Raw genomic sequence first — 16891 nt, forward strand, 5'->3', positions numbered from 1 at the left:
AAAAACTTGAACATGACTATTTCTGACCACATTCACAATAGCCCCAAATTGGAAACAAACATAGATGTACATTAGTTATTGAATAGATAAACAAAAAGTGGTAAAGCCATATACTGGATTTGGACATTTTTTTAAAAAAATGAGCATGGTCAAATGTTACATGATTCCATATACATGATGTGCAAAATAGTCAAACTCCTGGGTATACCAAGTAGAGTAGTGATGTCTAGGGGACTGGGAAGTGACGGCTAAGGTATACTCTTTTGAATATAATGAAAAAAGTTCCAGAATTAGATATCAGTGTTGGTTGTATGATTTTGTCTACATGCTACAACGAGCTAAATTATTTAAAAACATCAAAGAGTGAATTTTATGATGTATAAATTATATCACCATAGCATATTGAAAGAAAGAAAGATAAATCCAGAACATGACTGACTCTGGCATAGAAGTCATGTTTTCATTCTCACCAGTAATGCTGGAGCTCTGTTGGTGGCTAACTTCTCCATAATGTTCTTTACTCTCCCCAGATTTGTTGTTTTGTTTATCTGCTTGTTTAGACATAAAAGGAAAATTAAAATTTATCCTGATAATTTGATAATCTGCTAAACATTACTAATTAAAATAGTAAATAATAATATCCTCTAAGAAGAGCTCTCTGTTGAGGGAAGGAAGGCTTGCTAAAGAAAGGATTTCTTTTTCTAATTTCCTAGTATTTCTCCATTGTAACTTGTTTTTGTTCATCCTTGGTCCTTTCTTATTTGTTCTCTTGGCCTGTGTTACTTTGTCTTCTTTGCAGACTTCCATGTTTTCAACCTTATATTAGTTGAGTAGACTATAAAATTCATTAGCTTTGAATGCCACGAGTTAGTGGATAGAATGTTGAAATAAATTTGTGGTTTTTGCCTATTTAGAGGTAAGATAGGTGCTTCATTTTTTATATTTAATACTGTATTCCTATAAAATTCATAAACACCTGCCTTTAATATTTTACTACTTATTCTTGACAGTAACACTGTTTACCCTAATACATCTCTTACCATTTTAAGTATTATTATTTATGTTTTCAGAATATGAAGGTGGTAACTCCATGACATTTTGGGCAATTCAGGCTTTATAGTAAATTCTCATTCACTTATTACATTATTTGCTATAATAAAGAAGTAATGTGTATTTGTTGAAGTTATAGAATTGTTGGAATGGTAAGAGAAAATGTCATGAAGAGACTTTTGTTGATGTCCTTATCTCCTTAATTCTTTATGACAACATACGGATACTTGGAAGTATCAAAGACCCCATATTCATAAATTTCATAGTTCTTAGTTAATAAGATGAATGGTCACTGAAAATCATACTCTAGGAGCAAGATGTTTGAGATTAGGCATGAATGAACTGGTTCTTTCTGTTTTTCCTTAACATATGTTGCTTTATTTTCTGGTTTAGGTTTAAGAGCAGGACTAGCTGCCTCAATTGCTGGGAGTTCCATTATCAACAAAATGTTACTAGCAAATATTGATCCTTTTGGTGCAACGCCATTTATTGACCCAGATATAGATTCATTGTAAGAAAATGTTTTTGTACTTATTTTGTTTTGACTTTTCTTGTTTCTGTATTATATGAATTGTAGCCTTTTAGATGTTTCATGATAAATATGGCTCCACATACGTAAAGGGCGATCAGAAAATTTGTAAAGTTGATAATGATGAGCACATTGAGCCCTGGACAACTCAGAGAGTCTCTTGTCTGTCCCGAGTCAGATCTCTTTCCCACCTGTCCTCTTTGAGAGCACTCTCTGGCAGAGGAAGCACAGGTCTGCTCACGTCTCCCTGGAAGCTTTCACTTACAGTTGCCTTCATACCTGTTTTCTGCCGTTCCCCTCCTCTCCTTCCTTCTCAGTCTTGCCAAATCTGTCATCTTTTCATGGCCAGCTTCCAGATTTTCTTATTTGGGGAGCTTTTAGCCCATACCGACTGCTTCCCTTATCAAAATTCCTACATTTTGGGCAGCTCAAGATGTACTTCTTTTTATTTCCATTTTTAATTTGACCTTTATTATATCTATTCCATAATGACATTCCTCAAATAAGTACCATATTTTGAACTTCCAAAAATAATTAAAATGGATTGAATCTAGTAGCTTTTTACATAAATATTTTCCCATTGTTAAGAGTCAGAGAAGAAGAAACTTTCTAGTGGTTGAAAAAGAGGAGTATGGCCTCCTAACTACCAGGCCCTTCCCATAACTGCCTTCAGCCATCTGAGTATGGAGAGACTTATGGAGAAGGTGGAAGGACTGAGACTTTGTTAAATTTAGCAGAAGACAAATCATTACTCTGTCTCTGCTTTGCCTTGTCCTTTATATCATATGAACCAAAAATTGTACACATGTACTATGTCTCTGCACATGGCATATACACAGGAAGTAATTCCTGCTAAACTTTACAATCTTCTGTAAGAACTAGAAGCTTAACTGATTTTAAGTGCTGTTTTGTGAACAAATTGTAATTGTTGTAATGAACCTGAAATTGACATTTATGTACTTTTCCTTATCATCACAGAGATGGATATTCAGAAAAATGTGTCATGAACAATTACTTTGGAATCGGGTTAGATGCAAAAATTTCATTAGAATTTAATAATAAGAGAGAGGAGCACCCTGAAAAATGCAGGTAATTTTGATAATAATGTTGTTACATGAAGGCAGTTTTGCTTTAATTTCATTCATCTCTTTTGCTTGTTCTGCCTTCATGGAGTAAAATTTCCTGAGGTTACCCACCAATATTTATTTCTAGGAGCCGAACTAAAAACTTGATGTGGTATGGAGTCCTTGGGACCAGGGAATTATTACAGAGATCCTACAAGAATTTAGAACAAAGAGTTCAACTTGAGGTAAGTTCATGTTGAAGTAAAGACATTTTACTACCCAGAGTTTCACAAGTCCCTTAAAATAACATTTGTAATAAATATAGTCTTGTAATTTAAATATATACTTATTTTTGTTTCAATTATTTTAATAGTAAGTTATCAAAAGAAAAAGATTTTGAGCATTTGGATTTTTTTTTCATTATTTTTTACTGATTTAAATAGGAAATTAAGGACAGCAAAAGTTATTTAGTTTTCTCTGGTGATAGGAAAAAGAAGGTTAGAAATATGGCTCAGCAAAGTATATTATTATTGTGAATTTTTTTTTCTTTTACTCTTGGTTCAGGCTCACTGTTTATGATGACAGGCATGTCTTTCCTATCTCGTATCCTTTTATAACCAGGTATTTTTAAAATATGTCATTTAGTTGATAGCAATTGAGCCAGGCACCTCTTTAGTCACATTCCTGTGTTAAGATAACACTTAAAATAACAATGCTTAAAATGTATTGATCAGAACATTTCAGACTTAAGAATTGTATATTTTTCTGTATGTATGATATACTTTGAAAAGCATTGGGGGTTTTTTGTGTGTGTGTTTGGGCACAGGGTTTATCTTAACACTGGAATGTGAACTACAGAGGTGCCTGGCTCAGTTGTTATCAACTGAATGTCATAGTGAAGATAAATACCTTCTACTCTAAAAATTTAGCTATACAATGAGCTGGTTTGATTATCACTTGTTGAATTAAGGTAGAGATTACTAGGTGAGAAGATGCAAAATCAGGAAGGATCACACTTTGTAAAGGCTGTTTTTCACAGCTCCATCATCAGAACAACTTAGGTGTCCTCCTGTGTCTCCTGTATTATAATCCTTCATTTTCTAATTATGTCTCCAGTTGTCCACACTCCATAAGAACAGGTGGGAAGTTGTGTTCATGTTTGTTTTCCCCAGTCCTTAGCACAGTACCTAGCCCTGGCTTGAGGCATAAATGAAGAGGTAAATGATAATTTAACATAATTTGGTAAGGAAGTTATTCCTCAATGGGGTTATTAAACTCTTTGTAAATTGAAACTATAACTCAAAAATGATAATACCCCTAACCTACCAAGCATCACAGCTTATGTTTGCCTACCTCAAGTGTTACATTAACCTACCATTGGGCAAATCACATAGCTCAAAGCCTGCTTTATATAGTGTTGATAATCTGATGTTATGTATTCAATACTGTACTGAAGGGGGAAAACAGAATGATTGGGTATGCTTTTGCAAGCTATTCTGTGATTAAGCCCTATGAATGACCATCTTTAAAGAATTATCTGGAATTGGAATGTCTGATTGGTCTTAGTTCCTGGAAGGAACTCACCTCTATAAACATGGATTTGTCATTTCAACTTGAGGTCCACATTTTTAACAAGATCTCTTACTCTCACACAGCTGCTTTTTGAACTCCATTTAAAAAGGTTCTGAAGCTGTAGATCCTTTGACATTCTGGTGAAACTCCAGGCCTCTTCTACAAATGTTTTTGAAATGCATTATATAAATATATGTAGACTTATGAAAGAAGCCAATAATATTAAAATAAATTAGCAAAAAAATTGGAGGGGAAGCAGGTACTGGGGATTGAACTCAGGGGCACTCGACCACTGAGTCACATCCCCAGCCCTATTTTGTATTTTACTTAGAGATGGTCTCACTGAGTTTAGTGCCTCACTATTGCTAAAGCTGGCTTTGAACTCTAGATCATCCTGCTTCAGCATCCTGAGCCACTGGAATTATAGGCATGTGCCACTTCACCTGGCCAAAATATTTTTTAAATTGTTTTAAGAGTAATTATGTGTTTCATTGCCACATCAAATGAAAATCTAATGGCATGTCTAATAAATATCATAATTTCAAAGAAATGATGAACATAAATGATATCTGAAACATTCGTAATGTATAAAAAAATCTATACTTGTATTGATGATGAAATCACAGCTGTTGCTAATGTCTGTTATTTACATTTATAACTAGGACAATGCTAAATTTCAGAGGTTAGTGAACATAAGCATTTTATTTTTATCAACAAGTTAACAGTCCTTCTGAAACTCTCCATGGACCCTGGGTTTCTGAACCTCAAGTTAAGATCCTTGATATGGAAGTGTATGTTAAATGATAAAAAAGGAAACAAATTAGTGAAACCAGATATGTAAAAAAGTAAAATAAAAGTAGATAATTCTTTGCCATAATTTAAAATAAATGAAGGAACACCTTCTATGCCCAAGAATAAAAGACTATGGAAGGTTGGTTGTCTATAAATTAATTTCCCTAATATGATTCACTTGAGATAAAGGTAAAGATATCTCTTTACCCAATCTTAGGAAGCTCTTTCCAGAAAAATCCCTGCATCAGTGACAGTCCAGTGTATTGGGGGTATGGAAGGAGACTCCAATTTCAAGTCTTAACTTTGAATTTGTGTAGAAGAAAGACTTCAACTATGGTTTCTCTGTCTACAGAACAAATGAAATAATGCTTCTGTGCAAATCACAATGCAGTAAGCTAAAATACAAGAATCACAGTGTAAATTGAAAAGAATTTTCCATTTATAAATTCTATTTCCCAAGCCAAATCAATTCTGATTCTGATATTTACCGAACTTTCAGAATCACTGAGTGAGATTACTAACCTTTTCAATGATGGGAATGCCAAAAATATAGAGTGAAATCACAGTAATGCATCTTTCTACTTTTACAATAGAGAAATCATTGACATATAAATAGGAAAATCTCATTAAGTTTTTAAACATTTTAATTAAGAATGATGACTTTTTGCCTGTAATATAGTTAACTTACATGTGTCAAGCAGCTCTTTCATTTTATTAACTGAAATAATGATTGCATATTGTTTTGAATTCTTTAAATAGTAATATAAAGAAAAACAAATCACTTTTAAAAAACAATATCCATCTGTAAGCTATAATGAAATAAGTGTTGGAGAACAAATATTAGTTTAATTCACATTTTTGGTTATTTTAATTTTTTCCATAATCTATTTATACTTTGTGAAACCTAAATAAATTTGGATTATTAGAAATAGTAATTTTTATCTTTGTTTAATTTATTTCACTAATAATTAGTCATAACTACTGGTTAAATCATTTTACTAATTGGATTTTACTGAATTCTTTCTGTACTATCACATTTAATTGTTAGAACTTTATGAGGAAGAGCCAGACCTGCAATCCCTGATTCAGGGGGCTAAGGCAGGAGGATCACAAGTTCAAAGCCAGCCTCAGCAACTTAGCAAGGCCCTGTCTCAAAATAAAAATTTTATTAAGGATTAGGGATGTGATTCAGTGGTTAAGCACCCCTGGGTTCAATCCCGGTACTTTACTTGGTAGATGCTGTTATTCTGTTCAGAGGAGGAACTTGCCTAAGATCAAACAGCTAATAACTGAAGGAGCCAGCATTTCAAATTCACTGCTTTTGTTATCATAAAAAAAATATGTAATCATGACTAAAGAAGGAAATTCACTGACTTCCAATTTTGTGTTCTAGGTGCTTTTCCTATACTTTATCTTATTGGCCACACTAAGTGCTACAATTATTAACCCATTTAACAGTTAAGCAAAATGAAGCTCTGAAAGTTTAAAGGACTTACTCAAATACTCAGTGACAGAATTCAAACCAAGCCCAACGTCTTTCCATTATCCCACATTGCCTGGTCAGAGTAACAGAATAGGATAGATAGACAGATAAACAGATATATATACACACACATACACACAGATATATAAGGAGCAGGTATGTATGTGCCTGTGTGTATCTGGGGTTTTATGGCATTTTGCAATATCATGAGCCACAAATGGGAACATGGGGTGAATGGGACAATTATAAAAGGATATAATATTCCTGAAGCTCTTCTTGAATATAATAAACTATTTAGTCATGTGATCTTAATTTGTAAAATCTGTGCTGCCTTGTGTTTTTCCTATGAGACTCCATGAAATAGACATTAAGCACTGCACTTGGGGTGTTTTGCTTAATGCATACGTATTACATTTAGCAATATACATGGCACTTCCTTCTGAAAATGCTCATCTTTCTCCATACCATGCTTGCAAATAAAGTGGATCCATTTGCAAAGACTGCTCTAAACAGTTTTAAAAATACTTCTTTTATATTTACAGAGAGAGCATTTTTTTCCATTTCCTTTAAGTTAGTCATGATTGAAAAGAACTCTTTCTAAAGCACATTAAGATACCTGTTCGATGTATTGAATTTAGAAAAAGTTCATTATTCTACTAAGTAATTAGTATTCATTTGACAAATATATATTTGGTACCAGCTATGTACAGGGATGGCCCTGGGTGCTGGGTTACAATGTGGATCTTTAAATATGAAATACTCGGCCTATCTAATGGTTAAAAGAATTGTAAAAATCTCTTGTAGAGGTAAATAAAACATAGGAGGTCTCAGTGACTCCAGTGGTTGAAAATAGATTCAAACTAGTTTCTCATTTATTCTAAATGTTAAAGACAGTTTTGATTGGAAATGAAAATGCAATTTTTATGAAGTTAATAATTTTTAATATGAGACATATTTAATGGAGAAATAGCATCTATTTTAAATATGACATCTGTAAACTCTTCTCTTTTTAAATAAAACTTAAGCCGGTGCAGTCACACAGGCCTATAATCCTAGCAACTCAGGGAGACTGAAGCGGGAAGGTGGCAAGTTTGAGGCCAGTCTGGGAAAATAAGTGAGACCCTGTCTCAAAATAAAAATAAGTAAAATGGACTGTGGGTATACCTTGCTGGTAGAGTGTCCCTGGGTTCAACCCCCAGTAACCCCCACACACACAATTTTAAAGTTTTATAAAATAAAATACAATCTTTCCATTACATTAAATGTTCACTTAATTGCATCAGGTGGCTCTGTTTAAATACTGATTTTAAAAATATTTTTTAGTTGTAGATGGACACAATACCTTTATTTATTTTTATGTGGTGTTGAGGATCAAACACAGTGCCTCACATGTGCTAGGCAAGCACTCTACCACTGAGCCCAACCCCAGCCCAAATACTGCTTAAATTATTGTGATCCTAAAATTTAAGTAACATAATTATTCTCATTTTCCTAAGTTATTTAATATATTTTTAATTTACATATAAAATTGTACATGTTAATACTGGGGCACCATGTTATATTTTGGTACGTGTACACATTGCGTAATGTTCAAATCAGGGTAAGCATATGGATCTCCTCAATCACATATCATTTCTTTGTGGTGAAAACATTCAGCTCCTTATCTGATTATCTCCTTCTTAGTAGCTGGGCTTGAAGAATTAACAGGGTAAAACAGACATTAATTTCATAAGTTTAATTGAAGAAACAACATTTGTGAAAAAGTAACAATTCTGTTTTTACTCAGTAAAATTTATTCACCTCATATATAATTACTTCACCAACAGTATTCCTTTTGTTGTTGTTGTTTTCATTTAAGTGGTAGTTCAGTTCTCATTTAAGTGATTAATGAGAAGGTGAGGAGTGTCAGGTGCTTTCCAACAGCATGTTTTTTGTTTGGCTTTGTTTCTGACTCCTTGAAAAACTCAGCTTTGAGTTCAGCCAACTACCAGTTCCTTTTAGAAAGGTGTTACTGAAATGGACTGGACTAGAGCCTGCCCTTAAAGAGCTGCTTTCAAAAGGATGCCTAAATCTAGTACAGAGAGGACCATAAAGCAAGTGAGAATCGCCCAACTAGCCAAAAAAGCTTCAAGAAAAGTTCTGCCTGACTTGAGGGAAAAGAAGAGGCAACACATTTCTTTTTCTAAATGCTCTTTTCTGTAGTCGTTTTTGTTTTAGTTATTTATATTTTCAAAATTTTTTTTTTTAATTAAGAAATAGGATCAATGCCTTTGTAATGTGTGGGAGGGTATTTACAAGAGAACAAACATAACCAACACACTTTGCTCCCTCTCCCTTTGTCTTTGGTGTTTTTATTATCCTCCAAACTAGTGGTGTTGCTCGTTAAGTCTAACCTCTAGACTTTGTGCTTTGCAGTGCGATGGGCAGTATATTCCTCTCCCCAGTTTGCAAGGCATAGCGGTATTAAACATCCCTAGCTATGCCGGAGGCACTAACTTCTGGGGTGGAACCAAAGAGGATGATGTAAGTAGCAAAATAGAAATAGAGTCTGTTATCTCAACAGTGATTCAGTTCATGGAATATCTTGCTTTTAAAGATGTGCTTTTTAATATTAATTTAATTTAATGTCAATGTTTTATACTGGAAGGTGTGGGGGTAGAATGGATTTATTTTAAGGTTTTATTTAGATAATTTTTCATGAGTTTAACTCTAAAATTTTTTATTCTGGGATGTAGGTAACAAATTTTTTGGTAAATGCAAAGAAATCTACTTTGGGAAAGTAAATTTAGGATACGAAGAAGGGAATATCTTGCTTCTTAATTTCCTACCTGTATTAGTTTTCTATTGTTGCTATAACAACACCAGTTTAGTGAAAACAGGTTTACCATCTTACATTTCTGTATGGTCAAAGTCTCCCTGGGTTAAAATCAAGGTCAGAGGGCTGTGTGGCTTCTGGGAGTGGTAGGGGAAAACGTTTCCTCTCCTTTCAGCTTTCAGAGGCTGCTCACCTTCCTCCCTCTGTCTTCTAAGCCAGTAAAGCCAGGCTGAATCTTCATTGCTTCACTCTGGTCTCCTTTTCTGCCTTCCTCTTCTACTTTTTAGTGACCCTTGTGACTACTTTGAGCCAACCCAGAGCATCCTAGATAATTTCCCCATCTCACGGTCCATATTTAATTACATCTGCAAAATTAGTTTTGCCAAGTAAGGTAACACATTTACAGGTTCTGAGGATTAGGACATGGACATTTTGGGGGTGGCAAGAGGATTGTTATTCTGCCCACCACTATAACTTTCTGTACTTCTTCCTAAACTTACATTGTATCTATTACTACTTTAGAAATATCAAGAGGGCTCATTTGGCCAAAGAATGAAAAAGGGGTTGGGGATGTGTAACAGTGGTAGAGCACTTGCTTACCATGTGTGAGACCCTGAGTTCAATCCCTAGAAATACATGCACATGTGCACACAAAGAATGAAAAAGAGGGCACAATCATTGAAGTATATATAGCAATAAAAGTGAGGTGTTACCATAATCTTTGAAAATTCACATGAGAAAAATCAATGTAATTAAGACAAATAAAGCTGATGTTCCTTGAACACCCCTGGGTAGTCAGTCACAGTGTTCTAAGAGCTTTGTATTCATTACTGAATACCCATCCTGCTAGGCAAGTGCCCTACCACTGAGCTACATCCCCAGCCCAATCCCCACAGTTTTAATCTAAGTTTTACCAATATAAAATGGAGGTAAAGTTTCCATAGTTAGTAAGTAATAGAGTTTAGATTTAAATTTAGACAGTCTGGTAACAAAAATTACAAGGAATCATCAGTTAGAAAGTTTGTTTCCTGATATTTTCAGTGAAAATTCTAAATTTGGATACTACTTTATGTTGATGTTTTTAGAATTGTAATTATCCTTCCTTTTTTTTTTTTTTTTTTTTTGGCTGTGCTGGGGATTGAACCTATGGCCTTGTGCTTGACAGGCAAACACTCTATTAACTGAGCTATATCCCCAGCCCCAAGAATTATAATTATTTATGACAAAGGAAAAGAGGAGATAAAAAGGGCAGTCATATGGTCTAAATTTAAACTTACATATATATGTTTTAGTTGTTGATGGACCTTTAATTGTATTCATTTATTTACGTGGGGTGTTGAGAATCAAACCCAGTGCCTCACACATGCTAGGCAAGCACTCTACCACTAGGCCACAACCCCAGCCCCCAATTTAAATTTTTAAGTAAATTAATATTGTGAAGATGTATCTAACATAAAGGAAAAGTCAGTTAACATGAATTTTGCCACCCGAGGTTTCCATTTCCATAGTTTAATGCCCTAAAATGTTGAAAGATCTCCCTTAGAACAACGAAGTAAATCGTATCATAATTCGCATGTTCATTAGCTTTACCTGATGAAACAATTTTATCTTTTGGGTTTCTTAGATTTCTCAAAATGACACACATTAACTTAGCAAAACCTCTGAATTAGATATGACAGACCTTTGATACATTTATACCAAGATGAATCCTTTAGAAATGCATTAGCCCAAACAGTGCTTTAGGTAGATGAGTCTTATATTCCTGTGGCTATTAAAATCCCTTTTAAAAATTATGTTTATTGTAAGCCATCTTCAGTGATTTTTTTTCTTGGATTATCATTTTCTAATGTTTACTTCCTTTTTACCTATTTCTAAATATAGATAGATAGCAGCGTTTTTATTGTTCAGTGTATCACTTTACCTAAACCATCAGTGAAAATGACATGTAGTTTTTCCTTTCAGATATTTGCTGCACCTTCATTTGATGACAAGATCCTGGAAGTTGTTGCAGTATTTGATAGCATGCAAATGGCAGTTTCAAGGGTCATTAAGCTGCAGCATCATCGAATAGCCCAGGTTTGTTTCTCTGTCAAACTCGACTATACTTCTTGGGCCATGGAGGGCCGGGGGAAGCTATTCCTAATGACACCTATCCTGGATATGCTTCTATACGATACTGACTTTCCTGTCATGTCAGTTCTAAGTGTGTCATCCTCAGTGGTTTAGCATAGCATTCCATTCCACAGAACGGCCTGAACATCAAGCCTGAATGCGTGCAGAGATTGATGGCGAATTTCTCAGAATGATTTATACTCTAAAACAATGTGTTTTATTTCAGTGCCGCACGGTAAAAATCACCATATTTGGTGATGAGGGAGTCCCAGTGCAGGTGGATGGCGAAGCATGGGTCCAGCCTCCAGGGATTATCAAAATTGTGCACAAAAACAGAGCTCAGATGCTAACAAGGGACAGAGTATGTAACCAATGGATTCTTCTGAAATTACATTAAACTGTTTTTAAAAATCCTAAATTGTCATGAAAAATAGAAAACAGGAAAGATTTAAATTCTCTTAAATCCGACATTTAAATCATTATGATCCTAAATGTGAACAAATATTTATTGTTTTGTTTTATATTAAATATTTTTTAGAAAAAATTTAATCTTATATAAAAATTGAGCAAAAGTACAGAGAACTCTAATTCTGTTCCCACACACTTCCTTCCTCCCATGGCACACACATTTCCCTATTATTAATATTTTGCATTAGCATGGCACTTTTGTTACAATTGATGAGCCAATATTAATACTTTATTAACTAAAATCCTAGTTCACATTACTCTGTGTTGTCCACCTAGAAGTTTTGATAAGCATATAAATCACTTATATCCCCCATTACAGTGCCATGCAGATAGTTTTACTGCCTAAAACCCCTTATGGTTCACCTAGCATCTCTCCTCCCTTATTCCTGGCAACCTCTGATCTTTTTACTGTCTCCATTAGTTTTGTCTTCCTTGGAGTATATATTTTTAATTAGGGCCAACTCTTAACAAATAAGATTGACAATATTCATGCTATCAAATAAAATAGTTAAGGTTTTCAAATAGCAAAGTAAAATAAAATGATAAAGATTAAAGCACAAATTGAAGAAATAAACGTTGAAGCATAAAGTCTTTATTTTCAGTGATGTTTTTATCCTCATCAATCACCTTACTCTTTATTTGTTGTGATACATTGGAAGACTTTAAAATGTCTTGTTTTATGTTTGTGGTTTATTTAATGAAGTGTTAGAGAAAAAGAAAGCATAGTTTCAAGGATTTTTATGTAATGTCTAAATACACATTTACCTGGGTCTCAGAGCTGTACACTAAACATTTATTGTGATACTGCTTTTAAACAGGCCTTTGAAAGCACTCTAAAATCTTGGGAAGATAAACAGAAGTGTGACTCTGGTAAAACAGTTCTTCGAACCCATTTGTTCATCCAACATGCCGTTGACCTGGCAACAGAAGAGGTGTCACAGATGCAGCTGTGCTCCCAGGCTGCAGAAGAGCTTATTACTAGGTAGGAGGTTCTGCGGGCTTTCCAGACTGTGAGAACTCTAGTCTTAGCAAGTTTTTCTTTGTTTATTTGTTGTAGTTTAAGTTGCTTGTAGGATCAAAAAGGGATGCATTTGCTGCCTCATGTTTGCCTCTATAATTGCCGCCCTCCTTTATCAAGTCCTCAGACCAGATGTACTTTTGGAAACATGACTAACTTACTCTGCCACATAATACTCTCTCTATTATCATTTCCTCTTTTATGTTATGATTCTCCCACTATATTATTCACTTGCATATTGCCTTATATATTTTTTATTTTTAAAATATTTTTAGATGTTTATTATTTTATTTATTTTTATGTGGTGCTGAGAATTGAACCCTGTGCCTCACACATACTAGGCAAGCACTCTACCACTGAGCTACAACACTGGCCCCACCTTATATTTATTAATTAAATGTTTATGGAATGTAAAGAGAAGCCCAAATATTAACTCTATTTCCAAAAGAGAGTCAGACTGAAAAAAAAAAAAAAAAAAAGAAAAAAACAAAGTCCTAGAACCAGTTTCTAACAAGTATACCACAGAAATTTAGAGACCAGAAATAAATTAATTTTGGTAGACAGAAAAGGAAGAGATAAGGCGTAGGTTCTGAGTATAAAGCATATGAAAATCATTAGAACCAGAAGTGAGGATAACATTGATCCTTTTCTGTTCTGGTAAATTACCTATTCTCCATGGTTGCTCAACATTATTTGATTATAATGCTGAGGCTCATTTGTAGGCCCCTTTGTGCTTTGAATGTCCAGTTGTATGATCTTTAATAATTAAATTCTTCTCCTTTACTCCTGATTCAAGTATATAGGACTTCTGGTATTTTTCTGTTCTTTCTAGATTAAAGATCTTCTCTCAGAGATGTCAGAAGCAAAAAGCATTTGTCTAATCTTGCCTTCTTGCTCACCTGCAAACTTTGCATTATTTTCTACTAGTTGGTGAACCTTTCCTTCTTTCTTTTCTTTGCCTTGGTCCCTTCTATGATTTTACTTTCCAGGACTATTCTTAGAGGTTTGTCTACTTGAGGAGTATGACAACGGGCTTCGGAGTTAGATGGACATAGGTCCTGACTTTATCACTTATTAGCTGTATACACATACTCAGTCTTTTTGAGCTGAACGTTTTCATCCATAAAGTGGAGAAAACTAACCATAGCTACCCCTTAAGGTTGTGAACATTAAGTAAGATAATGCACTAATACACAGATTATAAATGTGTTCCCCTAATTTGTTGTATTTGAACTTTCAATGAGTCAAAGTTTCTACTCTATATTTGTGATTTCTCTCTCTAATGATACTGCAAAATGAAGTATCACTCCATTTTGTTAAACTTTAAAATGTTCATCTCTGATTATGAACCTAACTTTTTACATAAAGAGTTTTTATTTTTAAGATCTTTTGTTGCATTGAGGTCTATGTTTTATAAATATACCCTGTGCCCTCCATAATTAAGCAACCATTTAAAACTTATTTCCTGGACTGGGGTTGTGGCTCTGTGGTAGAGTGCTTGTCCGTTATACGTGAGGCACTGGGTTTGATTCTCAGCATCACATAAAGTATACATAAATAAAATAAAGGTATTGTGTCCATCTACAACTAAAAATATTTTTTAAAAAACTTTTTTTTTCCTTGCTGATCTTCATAGGTTATTTCTCCTACTACTTTTATACTCCAAAAAGAAATGGAAAAAAAAATCAGCAATGCCCCCCAAATTTTTTGCTCATTTTTTTAATTTTTTTTTATTTTTAGAATTTGTGATGCAGCCACAATTCACTGTCTTCTGGAGCAAGAACTGGCCCATGCCGTGAATGCATGCTCACATGCACTGAATAAAGCCAACCCAAGGTACCCGGAGGTGAGGATCTAATGGTAAATTCTCATTCCACAGATTCTTTTGGTATTACACATGTGATCGTAATGGTATAAAATACGCCACATCCTGTAAAAGAAAGTGATATAGTCTGTATGACTCTCTACCAGAGGCTTCTGGGAAATTTGTGACCAAGTTTTTTGTTGTCCTTTTCTACCATGTTTTTCATTCCTGTCCTTCAGTTCTCCTCATTGTTTTTCTTTTTTTTTTTTTTTTTTGCATTTCACTTTTAGTCACTTGCCACCTTCCTTCAAATCTTTTTAACTGCTATCATCTTTCCTTACTCCTTTTTTAACCTTTCCCCTGCACCGTAATAAAGGCCAAACTTAAAAATGAGAAAAAAAAAAAAAAATGAGTGTGCGTCCTGTTAGAGATGTTTGCTCGCTTTTGAAATTGTGCACTGAAATTATTCCTACATCATTTTGTCTGACTAAATTTTAAGTTGATACTTCTATAAAATTTTTAATGTAGAAGTTAATAACAGTAGATAGAACATAACTCTTGAATTATGAAATATGGTACAATGGTATAGTATAGAGAAAACTGATAGCATTATCCTTGTAATTATTTAATTGAAGTTACTTAAATTAGCACTTAAGTAAATGCTAGTTCTCAAGACTACAGTCTAAAAAGCAATTTGATTGGCACTACTGAAAGTGAAAGTCAGTAGATGGAACTAACTAGAGTTGACCCTTGAACATCAAAGACTTGTTAAGAGTACCAACCCCCATACACAGTCTGTGTTTAATTTTGGACTCAATAAAAGCTTACCTATTAATAATCTGCTATTGACTTACACCAAAAGCCAATTCACACATACTTTATGTGTTATATGTATTTATATAGTTAAAAATATGCCAAGAACCATGAGAGATGACATGATTGACGATTTACTGGAGAAACAACTGCTCAGGTGGAGATCATTAGTGTCATGTGACATTTTAAATGGATATTATCAACACTTGAGCCTATTGCAATCACAATAGGAAGTGGCTGTGAAATTATTATAGTAGGACATTATTCCTACAGTTAATTTTATGCATTGTTTTCATTTATCCCAATTGCGAATGGTATCATGTAAGGTTCATTTGCATATATTTTGATAGATTTTAATTTTTTATTATAGATTTGTGCCTATAATAGAATTTTGATAGATTTTTTTTAAACTGATGTGAATTTAAATTATGAATAAATGCAATTTAAAGTGTTTACTGATGATGGAATCCCAATTTAATTCAGAACTATGTATCTTTGATATTCTTCTTTTCTAGAATCTTACAAGAGATACTGCCACTGAAATAGCCATCAATGTGAAGGCGCTGTATAATGAAACAGAATCTTTGCTAGTTGGCAGGGTTCCTTTGGTAAGGAAAAGAAGTGATTGATGATATAACAATGATGAAATAAATATCTGGGCCTTTCCTTCATTAGGGAATGTGCATTCAGCAGATCCTAAGGCTAGAACAACCCTCTGGTCTCCATCCTTGGACCTTCTTTTTGCCAGACTTTTGCCTTCCAGAAAATATAGGGCTAAATTTGGGAGTTATGATTCAGGTTAAGAGAAGTAGATATTCCCCTCCTAGATGTATGTCATGTGTTTATAGCACCCTACTCTCCCAGTCAGCTTTGAAAGACTTGAGCTTTATAAATTGTAGTAATCATTCCTCAGTTTTGCATAAAATTAGAGGAAATCCAAGGTTTTATGCCCCAAATTGACATTTGAAATATTATTGACAGGTCCTTCAGATTTGCTTAAAGAACACTGTGTGTACATGCAACATTCAAAGAACTAAATTTCAGGAAATATCCCTAGTTTAACACAGCTTGGCCCTGGAAATCAAGTTTAGGCAAGTCTAAATCCGATGCAGTCCACAGACCTAAAGCATAAATGGTAACCTAGAGTCAGTCTTTTAAAAATACTTGACCATTTCCAAATGTTCTAGGATGTTGGATCTTGTCGCCACCTAGAGTTCGCTTGTGGCATTTTCACATATGCTGTGGTCCCCCTGTGGAATGCCTAGAGCATTAACTGTCTTTTCCCCTCCTCAAACTATTATAATTGATAGGTGGTGATCTCAAAACATGTTGCTTGATTGTAATTTCATCTCTGCTTGGGCAGATATACAC

General features: G+C 34.2%; 1 protein-coding gene across 11 annotated transcripts in view; it reads left to right on the forward strand.

Annotated features, from left to right (window-relative positions):
- The window catches only part of DGKH (diacylglycerol kinase eta), a 179354-nt gene that overhangs the window by 141013 nt on the left and 21450 nt on the right, over positions 1-16891 (forward strand). For 9 of the 11 annotated variants that reach the window (XR_013763222.1, XR_013763223.1, XM_079136503.1 and 6 more), the window contains 9 exons: positions 1444-1561; positions 2558-2668; positions 2792-2888; positions 8906-9013; positions 11268-11381; positions 11644-11778; positions 12704-12867; positions 14644-14749; positions 16036-16128. Coding sequence is in view for 9 of the 11 variants with exons in the window: in XM_079136503.1 (XP_078992629.1) it covers positions 1444-1561; positions 2558-2668; positions 2792-2888; positions 8906-9013; positions 11268-11381; positions 11644-11778; positions 12704-12867; positions 14644-14749; positions 16036-16128 (1046 nt within the window). In the remaining 2 variants the exon portion in view is untranslated. Of the gene's footprint in view, positions 1-1443; positions 1562-2557; positions 2669-2791; positions 2889-8905; positions 9014-11267; positions 11382-11643; positions 11779-12703; positions 12868-14643; positions 14764-16035; positions 16129-16891 lie in introns of those variants that run through there. The other 2 variants (XM_079136505.1, XM_079136509.1) reach the window with 2 other exon arrangements.

The sequence above is a fragment of the Sciurus vulgaris genome (assembly GCF_902686455.1).
Source record: "Sciurus vulgaris genome assembly, chromosome: 4".
In the NCBI taxonomy this organism is placed as follows: Eukaryota; Metazoa; Chordata; class Mammalia; order Rodentia; family Sciuridae; genus Sciurus; species Sciurus vulgaris.